The sequence below is a fragment of the Mesocricetus auratus genome, unplaced genomic scaffold, assembly GCF_017639785.1.
Source record: "Mesocricetus auratus isolate SY011 unplaced genomic scaffold, BCM_Maur_2.0 Super-Scaffold_100707, whole genome shotgun sequence".
Classification (NCBI taxonomy): Eukaryota; Metazoa; Chordata; class Mammalia; order Rodentia; family Cricetidae; genus Mesocricetus; species Mesocricetus auratus.
In genome coordinates, this window is record NW_024429269.1 from 4,222,999 (window position 1) to 4,235,428 (window position 12,430).

Genomic DNA, 12,430 nt, shown 5'->3' on the forward strand with positions numbered 1-12,430 from the left:
GTTGCAATTGCTTTTCACATACATTGCCACTGAAAGTTGACTGTGTGTTCCAAATGACTATGCCAGGAGTTCTGCAGATAAGGAGTTGTAGCACTGTTAAATACAACATTTATCACCACCTCTGGGCAGGGGTGTGTGTGCACTGTAGCCTGGGTGATTTTCCTCTGGACTTGGCTTTCACTGTGTTCCATATCTGCTACACAGAAATGTCCACTTGAAATTGCTGCACAGGCCTTCTAATGGAGGCTGCAGCCCTTCAGAGCATAGGGTGCTTTAACCAGTGGCTGTGCTGAGCAACATTGTGACTCTTAATGAAGGAGAAATTTACTGATAACAATGTGCAGCCTTTATAAACATGTAATGATGTATTTTGATAGCTTATGGGAACATGTGATTGACTTTTCCACTCAAAAATTGTCCTGTATTGCTTAATTTAATCTCTAGCCCACATCTATTAAAAAACAAGTTTCTAAGTTTCTGGGACTATAACCTGGTCAAGTCTCATTCCCTGTCACCATGAGTAATATCTGAAGAGGGGCAGAGAAAAATGTTCCTGAATTAAACCAAAGTCCCAGTGTGTATACACACACACACCCACACCCACACACACACACACACACACACACACACACACGTGTGCGCGTTTGCATGCACGTGGCAGATAGTTGCATACATATAGATATTATGCACAATAGAAACATTGTATTGTAGGTATAGAAGAAGAGAGCTCAGTGGGACCATACTAGAGTCTTGTGGCCAGATGCTATGCATGAATATCAACATACAACTTTGGAATATACCTAGAGCTGTCAAAAGGTCAACAGTAAAAGCCAACTAATTAGTTAAGAAATGGACAAAAGCCAGGTATGGTGGTGCACATCTTTAATCCCAGCAGAAGCAGGTTGATTTCTGAGTTCAAGTCCAGCCCAGTCTACAGTGAGTTCTAGGACAGCCTAAGTTACACAGAGAAACACTGTCTTGAGACAAAGAAAGGAAGGAAGGGAGGGAGGTAGAGAAAGAGGGAGGAAGAGAGGGAGGAAAGAAGGAAGGATCTGGAGAGATGCACAAGGGCTTGAGTTTGATCCCCAGAACCCATATTTAAAAATGCTAGACATGGTGGTGACATTTGTAATACCAGAGAAAGGTGGATCCCTAGGTCTCCCTGGCTTGTCTGGAACCCTTGGTTCATTCCAGACCAATAAGAAAATCCTGTCTCTTAAATTTGAAAAAAAAGTTCAAATAGCCTGAAGATTGACCCCCAAGGCTGTCCTCTGACTCCCACATGCATGTACACACCCATGCACCCGCACACGAATACTTGAGTAGACACCTCACCTAAGAAGGTATACAGAGGGCAAATAGTAAAACTAGGATGTGTCCAAAATTGTTAAGAAAATCAAAACTAAAACTAACTTGGTGTTCACTGTCTTCTAGTTAGAATGAATACATTAGCAATTCTGACAATTCTCAGGGAAAGCATGAGAGCCAGGGTCCCCCTCAAACATTTTAGACGAGAAGTCCAACTAGTACCTCCAGTTGGGAAAACTATTGGGAAACTTTTTACCCAGTTGAATACACATTGACATCATGTCACTCAGCAGGCTTACCCCCACATTTCTACCCAAGAGAAATATGACTTGCATTCTCAAATACCCATGGCAACATTTTTCGTAATAACCACCCAGACTGGAGAGAATTAAAATGGGCAAGCAACCTGAAGACACAGATGCCAAAAGAGGCACTGTTTGGGGTCAGGAGACAACTCCAGAAGGGCAATGCGTTAGCATGCTCTGTGCTTTTGGATTGAAGGCATCCGAAGGTGTGGTGCTGCCTCAGAAGCAAGGACTCTCTAACCTTCTTTTGTCCCCACCCCAGGCACCCAGGGAGGGGCTGTCTCTGAAGTTCCCTCACCAGAGGGAGGAAAGTTCTTGCAAAAGAAATGTCATTCTCTTAAGCCCCCTTCCTAGGAATCTCATCAAAGAGCTAGAAAGATTAGCCACTGGCAAAGAGACTCAAAGTCCCCAGCCCAGACAGACTTTGATCTGTTCTTCTGAGGGTGCCTCTGAGAGGTCACCCAAAGACTTTATCTCGTCAGAAGTTAACTTTGTTCAAGGTACAATTCTATCCCTCGCCATGCTCTAACCTGCCTCCCCTCAGGAGAGGAACTTTTCCCCCAGGCCATTGTGTGCTCTCTGGGCTCAATCCTCTCTCCTAAACATCACTGACTAGCCTTCTAAAGTAGCCAATGCCCAAATTCCAGCTCCATTCTCCTCTAGGAAGAGGGACTCGCAACTTCCCCCTTCTTACCCTTCTTTGAGTTTCTTTCTTGGATCACTTCCATGAGTGTGCATGTGTGGATGGAACCTATTCACCTTCCTTTCCTGGTGCAATGCTTGGTGTCTGTGGAGGGGAGCTTTCCCCTTGACCCTACAATTCATGACTACTTTAGCGTGGACAGAACCTGTGCTGTAACACATGAGTAGAAACATCACAGAGTAGGAGGCGCTTGGCTTCTAAACACTTAGGCAGAGACCAGTCAGGGCCACATGGAGAAGGGTCACAGTTGAAGAGTGTTACTAAAATAAACAATATGAATTCATTGTGGAGTGACCCGATTTTAGAGTTCTCAGATTACATATTAATTACCTTTTATATTGCTGTGGTCATGTGATCAAATACCTGACAAGAAGCCACTTAAAGAAGGAAGAGTTTATTCTGGCTTCAGTTCCAGGAGGATAGTACTCATGGTCCACCACGATGGGGGAGGAAGGCACAGCAAATAAGATCAGGAGGCCACTGATAACATTACATCCAAAATCATGTTTACAATAGTGAACAGGAAGTGGGGTTGGGTGAGCTAAACTCAAGGTCCTTCCTCAGTGAACCACTTCCTCCAGTCAGGCTCCACCTCCTAAAGGTTTCACAGCCTTCCCAAAAAGAGCCTCCAGCTGGGGATTAGGTGTTCAAACATTTTACTTTCAGACCACAACACATGGCTCTAATGTCCATTTGTCAGAAGACATTTATGAAACAAAGAAATATTGAAGAAGGGCCTACTACGCATGACTTTAACCTGACTATTGTAAACATGCTGAAAATAAACCGACAGAAATCAAGTCTGAAGAGATAAAGGAAAATATGGAAACAATAGCCCATCAAAAAGTAATATCAATAAGGAGACAAATTATAAAATAGCTGGGATGGTGGTGCACCCCTTTAATCCCAACACGCAAGAGGCAGAGGCAGGCAGATGCTACACCGCGAAGTCTAAGACAGCAAAAGTGATGTATTGAGACCCTGTGTCAAAAGTAAAGAGAAAAAATAATAAAATGGAGAACCAGGTGAAGAATTCAAGCTTCAGCCTCCAATGAAAAACTTCTCTAGAGGGAGAGACTGAGAGGACAGGAGAGGAGTGAGCGTGAAGACAAGTGAGTGGAGAATTTCTAGTCCAAGAGTCAAGCAAGAACAGACAAAAGGTGGTTGTGCAACTCTAATAGCCAGCTTCCTAGCGCCATGACAAAATACCAGAGAGATTCAAGGTGAAATACTGCGGGTTTGTTTTGCCTCACGGCTTCAGAGTTCTCAGTCGGGTTTGCTTGGTCTGTTGCTTAGGGACTCTGGCACATGGTGTCCAGTTATGGAAAAAATGTAAAAGGAAGAAGCTGGAGTCACAGTCACTCTTTCCATGATAATCTGTCAATGGCCTAAGCTCCTCCCAATCGATCCCATCTTCTAAAGGTTCCACCGGGTCCATAGCCCTCTAGGCTGAGGGCCAAGTCTTCAACAGAAGATCTTCTGGAGAATATTCAAGATGTAAACTATAGCAATACTAACTGCTGAATTGCGAGCTGAAGGGCTCTGGAAGACAAGGATCAGAGAAGGTTTGAGAGGATTCCTCCATGTTTAACTGTCCATTTAACACTTGGGGAAACAAAGACCCAGTGAGTAGCAGCAAAGAGTCTTTAACTGTACTGTGACCCGAGAGCCCCCTCACTTTACTGCCGAAAGCTCTGAGTCCCAGGGAAGCCCTCAAGGCCTGTGAATAACCAGCATAGTTGGCCACTCCATACCGTATAAACTGGGCGTGACACAGTGTTCAGAAAAGCTTTGCTGAACACCGCAATCTGAGCTCTGGCAGCAGCCATGTTGCTTTGAGTCCTCTTTCTATTCAGTCTCTTGGGATGGAAGATGTTTCCTTTTAATGAAATCTGCATTTCATCCCCAAGGTGAAAACCGGTGTCCTTGGCTCTTCTGAGAAAATGAGAAGTGGTTTCTTTTGTGTGATGAATGCTAGGAACACACAAAAACAGAGGTTGTTCTTAATTGACTGCAGATATGGAAAAGCAGATCATAACCCCTAAAGATACATAAAGCAGGAGGGGGAGGGAGAGGGGAGGAGAGAGACAGAGACAGAGACAGACAGAGACAGACAGAGACAGAGACAGACAGAGACAGAGACAGACAGACAGACAGACAGAGAGAGAGAGAGACAGAGGTTTCTCACACACCTGAAAGCCACAAAAGGAAACTCGACTCAAGGATGAAGTCATTTGGATTTCTTGTGACAACCAGCCGATGTCAATGCAATGGCAGGGTCAAATCCAGAGAAGTCTTCAATCTTTGGTTCCATGGTTGGTGCAAGGGGTTAGAGGTGGCATGCACAGCCGGTAACACCCCAGCCATCCAACTCTGAGCCTTGTTCTCTGGTACCCAGCAGGAGGAATCTCCTTTCAGGCCCAGGGTTTGGACCATAGCAAAGGGTCTTGCACCGCCTTGATCCCCCAGGAAGATTTGGCATTTGGGAGGCGTGGGGAGATACAGCCCTGGGAAACATGAGAGGACCACCCTCATCCTCTGAGTCCCCGCTTTATTTCAGACCTCTGCAGACCTTGCTGCAGACTAGCAAGAGAGCCTCAGAAGTACCTGCCACCTTCACCTAAGTTCAGGTGGCCCCTTTGCCCCTGTGGCGTGCTCCTTCATGTCACTGTGTTGTGAGAGGTGGGAGAACTCTGGGCAGAGCCGAGCACTTGGGTGGACAGTGGAAGTCGGCTTCCAGACCTCCCATTTCTGGGCCAGTCTCCTCCTGCCCTCCCAGGCCTTCTCTCCTGGGGCTCCTGGGCCAACCCATTTCTTGTCTCTCCCTGACAGCCTCCCTCTCCCTCCAGACCTTCTAGAACATAGCAAATACATGACCCTCCTTTCTTGCCTTTGATCATTTCATTCTCCTTGTGCAGGGAGGCCCTTCATGCCATCAGGGCTTCCCCATCCAGATCCAAGTTGAGTTCTAATTCTGTGACACATCCTCCAACCTGCATGACCCTCTCCCGCTGCCACACCCCCAAAGGATAGTCTTTGCATCTCAGACGTTTGGAACTTTCTCTCTTCCTCAAGGTAGATATCCATGGTCATGGGACTCTGACCTGATTCACAGGTCAGGTCACCCAGGAGGCAAGGTAGGACCTTTGATGCTCTGTGGGGGTCATCCTGGCAGAATTATGGACCTGTGCCAGCAAGCTCTCAGATCTCTGCCACTCTGTTTTGCTACACTTTAACTAATAAATGACACTCTTTCTTGGTACCGCATTCTACGCCTAGAATAGCATCTGTGACAGTAGCTTGAGGCTCTGTAGTTACAGACAATTCTGAGGGTCCACAAAGCCAGTCCATCAGTTGTCCTACTGTGACCACACCCATTACTTCTAGCCCATGCATCGCAACTGTTATGCAGGCAGCTACGTGGAGCCAGAGAGGAAAAAAGCTGATTTACAGAGAGGGCCGGGCCATTTCTGCCTTCCCAGTGCTTTCAACAGTGCTCCAGCCAGGGGAGACTAGAGTGGAGGGAAGATACTCTGCCTGAGAGAACTGCTCCCCAGATGTCTTCACCCAGTCCCCAGCATGTGGATCTGACCCTAGCAGGAACACTTCTGGTCACATGGCAAAAGAGGAAAGGACAAAGTCCCTGCTGCTTCATGGGTTCCATAGTCTGATTCACAGTGCATTGATCAATACAAGTATCATGGGCAGCCTGAGTTCGGGGATAAGGGAGAAGGGGTTTGGAAGACCCACGCCACTGTCTGCTGCACTCTTCCCCAAGGACAGTGTTTCTCAGACTGTCGTTACCACATGGACTCCTACGGGTTATTATCTCTGTGTATACGTATGCATGTGTGTACAGGCATACATGTAGAAGCCAGAGGACAACCTTGGGTTCCATCCACTTTGAGTGTGTGGCTGGCTAGCCAGGGAGCCCCAGGAATCCATGTGTCTTTTCTCCTCAGTGCCAGCATTGGCAACGTGGGCCACTACACTGGACTTCTTCATGTGGGTTCGGGGATCACACTCAGGACGTCATGCTTATGTGGTAGGTCCTTTCCAACCAAGCTATCTCCCATACCCATGAGCGTTTTAAAATGCAGGTTCCAATTCAGAAGGTCTGGCAGAGGCACAAATGTAGGTTTTGAACAAGCCGTGGCTGTAGTCCACACACCGATGCTTCAGGTCCTCACTGGCTAAGTGAGCAGCTGTGGTCCTCCCCTCCTCCCCTCCCCTCTGTGCAGTGATGGAGCTCAGTCCATAGTATCTGCCGCTTTGCTTTGTGAGCCTGGACGGTGGTGGTCAGAAGGCTTTGGGAGTCACCTCAAGGGTACAGAGGACAGAGGAATGGTCACGAAAGCTATTTAACTGTGTGGCAGAACTGCAGATCTGGGGAAGGGCACCCCACAAGAGCGCAGCATGGTCTCCGAAGTCAAGTCCTCTGGTGATTTGCACAGATGGGTCTTAGATTTAAGACAGAATTAGATGTGAATGCGTCACCTCCTCTTCTGCTTTCTCTGCTGAGGGTTTGAAAGACAGAAAGGGGTCAGTGCACTCTAACTCAGCCTTGCCAGGGTATCTGCAGTCTTCTGTCATTGTCTGTGACCTGGGACCTGTTCTTCTTGCATGTGCCATGGCAATTGCTTGACTCATGGGTACAGCGTCATCCGGCTAGCATTACAGGTTTTAGACTCAGAACTGTGATCCACGTGTTTACTTGGTAAGTGCTTTTATTCACCAATTGATCTCCCAATTTTGATCCTCAGATATTTTGATGTGTGGCATTGTGGTCACCTGGAAGCCTCCTGGAGACTAATATTATTGACTGGATCATTGACTTTGCTTAAGCATGTGTATGTATGCACACGTATGTGTGTGTGTGTGTGTGTGTGTGTGTGTGTGTGTGAGTGTGTGTGTAGGACACACCATAGCACAGAATTCAGTAGAGTAGATCGGAAAGAAAGTGATCTAGCTCTAGGTTCAGAGGGGAAAGGAAGACAGGAACCAGTCAAGTAGTGTACTTGGTACAAGCTCCCTGCACCACTAGAGGGCAGACTGAGGAGTCGAGCCCCACCTCCCTCTTGTCCTAAGGCAGAGATCTGGACCTCCTAGAAATTAGAATGCAATTTCCTATGGACACAGGATCACAAACTGAATTTCTGTCTTGGAAAGCTGATTTCATACTGTTAAAATGTTTATGTGAGCACTGATTAAATACATATATATATATATATATATATATATATATATATATATACCTTTTACAAATAATGACATAAAATCTAACACTTAAGCCTAAATTCTTTTGGTCAGTAGAAATGGGGTTTGGATCTAACTTCAGTAGCAGAAGGGTGCCCCCTCTCTCTTTCCTGGCGTTGTCCTCAGAGCCAGTGCTTCTCTGGCCTCAGACTGAGAGCAGGGCTAGGGTCATCTCTTTTGGAAATGCCTGTCAGTGATTGGATGCTCCCGCACATCTGAGGTCAGTGCTGGCTCTGGGGCTGGACATGTTTCTAGGGGGGCCTGCTACTGCTCCACACAGCCTGTGCTGAGGGCTCTCTGTCCTGCTTTCCTGGGGAGGGAGGAGTGGGTGGTTTCCATGTGCTCCACACTTGGGGAATGTCAGCCTAGAGCAGCTGCAGGAAGCAGAACAAACATAGATGTGCATTTGTTAATTGTGCTAGAAGGCGGCCTTGAAGGTCAGATGGACCCACCCACCGTGACCCTGCTGGGCACTTCCTGGCATCTGTGGTGCTCACAGGTGTGGCTGGTGCTGAGGCCTTCTGTCTGTCTGGGTCTGAGGTCGCCAGGGTCTGGGGGAAGCCCCCACCTCCCTACTCCCCACCCCCCCAACCCCCCACCCCGCCCGCTGTCGTCTGTGCATATGGATCTATTCAGATGCAGAAAAAGGGGACTATGTGGAGGAGGTCAGTGGGGCTCCTTCAGGAGGGTGAGGGGTAGTTTGAAGACTTGGCAGGGCTGCACACTTTCTGGGGCTCCTTATACCCCCAGGAGAGAGGCGAACCTGGCACGATACCCGCTGGACAGATAGGAAAGCTTTTCCCAGAGAAGGGAGACTTGGGAGGCTTCCTGGGTTGCAGCAGATGAAGGAGAGGGAAGGGTTGTAACAAAAGCAGCACCGATGCCTTCCTTTAGGGGACCTAGAATTGTCCTGAAACAGGTGTCACCCTGACTTGGATTTTTTAGTTAGATTCTTCCCCGTACAACACACACATATATACAAGACAAGAAAGGTAGGGAAGGAAAAGAGAGGAGGGGAGGGGAGAGAGACAGAGCACAAAACACTTGCGCTGCTGAGACAGGGTTTCAGTGTCAGCGAGATGGATGATGGGAAGGGAGAGGTCCAACCAGATGGCACCCTCCTCCTGAAGAACTAGCTGGTCCTGGGCAGAGGCCTGTGGCCAAGAGCCTGGTGAACCAGGCTGGGACTCCCTGAGAGTCAGGACCAGGGGTTTGTCCAGCACCGGAGCCTTATACCAGGCATGTGTGAGTCAACCTCCTCAGTCTTCCTGCCCAGGACCCATTTCAGTGCCAAGAGGTGGCTACTGGGGCCTGAAGGAAGAGCCAGTCCCCAGGGTGGGTGGGGTTCAGGAAAAAGGAGGTGGCCTGCAGTCTGTCTCATAATAGTTTCCTACAGCTTCCAAGAGGTTTTATGAGTGAAGTTCCTGCCATCTTGTGGCTGAAACTGGTACTGCCTGAACCCCAGTCGGGCTGCTTTTCCCCCTGTTACCCAGCACTGCCCTGCTGCCCTAGGTGGGAAGAGTAGCCCATGAGGACAGGAGGGTTCAGAGAGGCCTCTCCTCACAGTCCAGCCTCAACCAGCTTTCTGAAGGCCCCGAGTTTGGAATGACCACTCATGTCATTTGTGAAAAAGAGGGCATGGGTGGCCAGTGTAGGAGGAGGAACCAGCCCTGTCCACCTTCCCAAGAGCAAACCCAGCCAGAGGCAAAGAACAAACACATAGGCGACCTGGGAAGGGGGAGGGAGCAGAAGACCCTCCAACCCCATGCCCGTGGACCACAACATAGCCGCATAGTTGAGGTCAAAACAGGGATCCCCTTCCCAGAGCATGGGGCCCATATAGATAGGGAGGCTCAAGCGAGGGGCAAATGGTCTCTAAGCCGGTGCCTCCACAGTGAGAATGCAGTGCTCTCTGAGGGCAAGGGTGTGTGCATTTCTGGGTGGAGACCAGGAAGGTGTGAATGCCACTCGCTCAAGTGTGGAGACACAGCCACAGAAAGCAGAGCTGTCACAATCACAGAGATCTGAACCCCTTCGCTTGCCCTGGACCAAGAATGTCAAACTCTGAACCTGGCTTCTTCCCTCTGCAAGCTCTCTGCCCCCTGAAGCAGGTGGCATATTCATGGTTCGGGCTGCTCTTTACTGTAATGGCCCCAAGCCAGCTGCACGCCCAGACACTGGTGATGGTTTGGTGGCCTGTTACCACCGCACACCCAGGGCACTGACCCATCCTCCTTACAGCGAGGTCACCCCTGACTGATGTAATCATGCCAGCCCAAGTGGTAATCCTCCCGAGGCTCTCTTTCTCTGGAAACTCTGGTGCCAGAAAGTGAGCTAGCTGGGGTCCTACCATGAAATGGAGAACTTTCAAGGTCTTCCAGAGATGGCGTTTACAGAGGGAGTGGGGTGTTCACAGACTCCTTTGCAGGGCAGTTAAGGAGAGGCCTAGAAAAACACTAGGGTCTAGCATATCGCTGAACCACAGGAACTTTTTGCCACGAGACCTCAATTGCCTGTAGCCCAGGACAAAAGACTCTCAGAGATGGCCAGGAGGGACTATGGTAGAGTCACAGGTGAGCTCTCTGCAGGTGCCTTTACCCATCCCAGTGACTACACCCTGCAAGTCACCTGACTTTGTGCCAGCCACTGTATTCCACTTTGGTTTCTCCCACGAGTGGGACAGAAAGTGAGTGGGTGCCGGTCCTAGAACCTGGGCAGTGTCAGGGATTGAGGCACGTAATGTCACAGATACTTTTTATGTCTTTGGTGGTTACTGTAGAGTAGAAATTAACACATGAAATCTTTGCCCAGAGTCTAGCATATAGTAAACTCTCAATAATTGCTAGTTCTTCTTTAAAAAGCTTAAGTGGGGTTAGAACAGTTCCGAATTCTCATTTCTAACAAAAACAAATCAAAAACCCCTAGCCGTCTCCGTGTTGTGTGGTCCAGCTGCATGGTCCTCGCTCTCTCCTGAATGTGGTGCCTCTGCCTCCTGGTTAAGAGGACTAAGCAGAGAGAGCCGGAAGTAGTGGGTGGCACTGAGAGCAGAGGTGGGACCCACTGACAGGCAGATGTGAGGGTTCTCTCAGACAGGTCCACCATAGCTTGGCCAGCACCCTCATCAACGCACAGGCGTGGCTGCTCGGGACTCAGCGCTGAGAGTGGGTTTCTAATGCCTTGTGCTCCAGTACTGCAGGGCAACTGGCAACAAGACAGAATAGGAACACAGCTGAAATCCAAAAGGGAAAAAAGCAGGGCTGCAATCCACAGGGAGTAATGTCTGTTTCCTAATCTGTCTCCTGCCCCAAATAGTGCTGCTCCCCTCCCCCAACCCCCGCCACTTGTGTTGACTTGTTTCCTGCCCAGGGAAGCAGATGCTACCAAAACTTAACTGGGTCACAGAGGGCTATGGCGGGCTGATTCAGACCCACAGTCCGTGTTCCTCTGACTAGGACCTTCAGGTTCCTGGCTCAGGGCTCAGAGCACAGACTCCAGGAACCATAGAGTACACCCCTCTGTGAGAAGTGGGAGTGGATGGAGCCTGTCCCTGAGCTGGGGACACAGCTCCAGGCTTGCCTGTCTTTCTGGTCCTCCTGAAACACCAGGGAGCCTCAGGGTCCTGCTGCTATCCTGGAGGAGGTTTGGAGCTGCCTTCCAAAAGCAAGGCTCCTGTCAGTTATGGAGCCGTGGGCAGAATATAAATTAAACAAATGAAACATTTGACCACGGACTCTAAAGCAGGTCAGGGCACTCACTGCCATGCCTGACAGCCTAAGTTCAATCATCAGAGTCCCCAAGGTAGAAAGAGAACACTAACGTTCCCAAGTTGTCCTCTGGCCTGCACGCATGTACTGTGGCGTGCAATGTGCATGCGCACACACACGTAATATAAAGAAAATATTTTAAACTCTGATTCACACTCAAGATCAGGTTCCAGTCCACCAAGGCATATTGATAAGTATGCACATAGAACTGTCTACCAGGGAAAGGTAGAACCAGCACATGACCTAAGCCATGTGTGTCCCTGACGGCCATGTTCCCTCCTTCTCAGGAGTCCTGTGTCCAGAACTACGTCCTGAGGTCTCTCCCTCTCTCTTCACAGGTTCTTACAAAGCACGGCTTTGGCCCCATCACCACTGACATCCGAGAGGGACAGGAGTTCTACTATGCCGAAGACTACCACCAACAATACCTGAGCAAGAATCCAGACGGCTACTGTGGCCTTGGAGGCACTGGGGTGTCCTGCCCAGTGGGCATTAAAAAATAATTTCTCTCCATGATGCTGGCCCTGGAGGGTCCCGAAAAGCCACGACTGCTGGATGGAGCAACACCGTTGTGACTCACATCAGTCATTTTCTAAAGCACACACACCACATGGGCATTTACATGATCTGTTTGTGATTGGGGTTTGATTTACAGGAAGGGCTATGACAAGCTGATGAATTGTAATTTGTCTTCTGAGTCCGGGTGGGGGTAAAACATGACATTTTAGTGGATCATTTGGGATCTAAATGGAGATAATGAATGCTTTATGTTCATCTGCTTGGGCTCGAAGGGATGCTGAAGGTTCTGAAACAGGGAGATGGTTGGGAGGGCACAGGGCACTGGGACTCCTTGGTCTATGCAGACATACCTCACCCACTCCCCTGCCCTCAGGTGCCTGATTCATTAATGCCTGCAGGCTCCATGAATCATTTGCTAAAAGGCTTTGTTCTGCTAGACGTGTGTAAGGGGTTTCTCTCCCTCCTCCGTCCCCTCTCTGTGTAGGGAAAAGACATGAGTGACCTTAATGAATTCTAACATTCTGCTTACAGCTATGAAAAAGCTTGTTCTAATAAAAATCTGCAGTTTGGTAGTA

General features: G+C 48.9%; 1 protein-coding gene across 1 annotated transcript in view; it reads left to right on the plus strand.

The window, feature by feature from the left end:
* Positions 1-12,430, plus strand: part of Msra (methionine sulfoxide reductase A) — a 317,423-nt gene extending 304,993 nt beyond the window's left edge. The window contains exon 6 of the mRNA XM_040740564.1: positions 11,675-12,430. Coding sequence (XP_040596498.1) covers positions 11,675-11,839 — 165 coding nt within the window. The 3' untranslated portion in view covers positions 11,840-12,430. The remainder of the gene's footprint in view (positions 1-11,674) is intronic.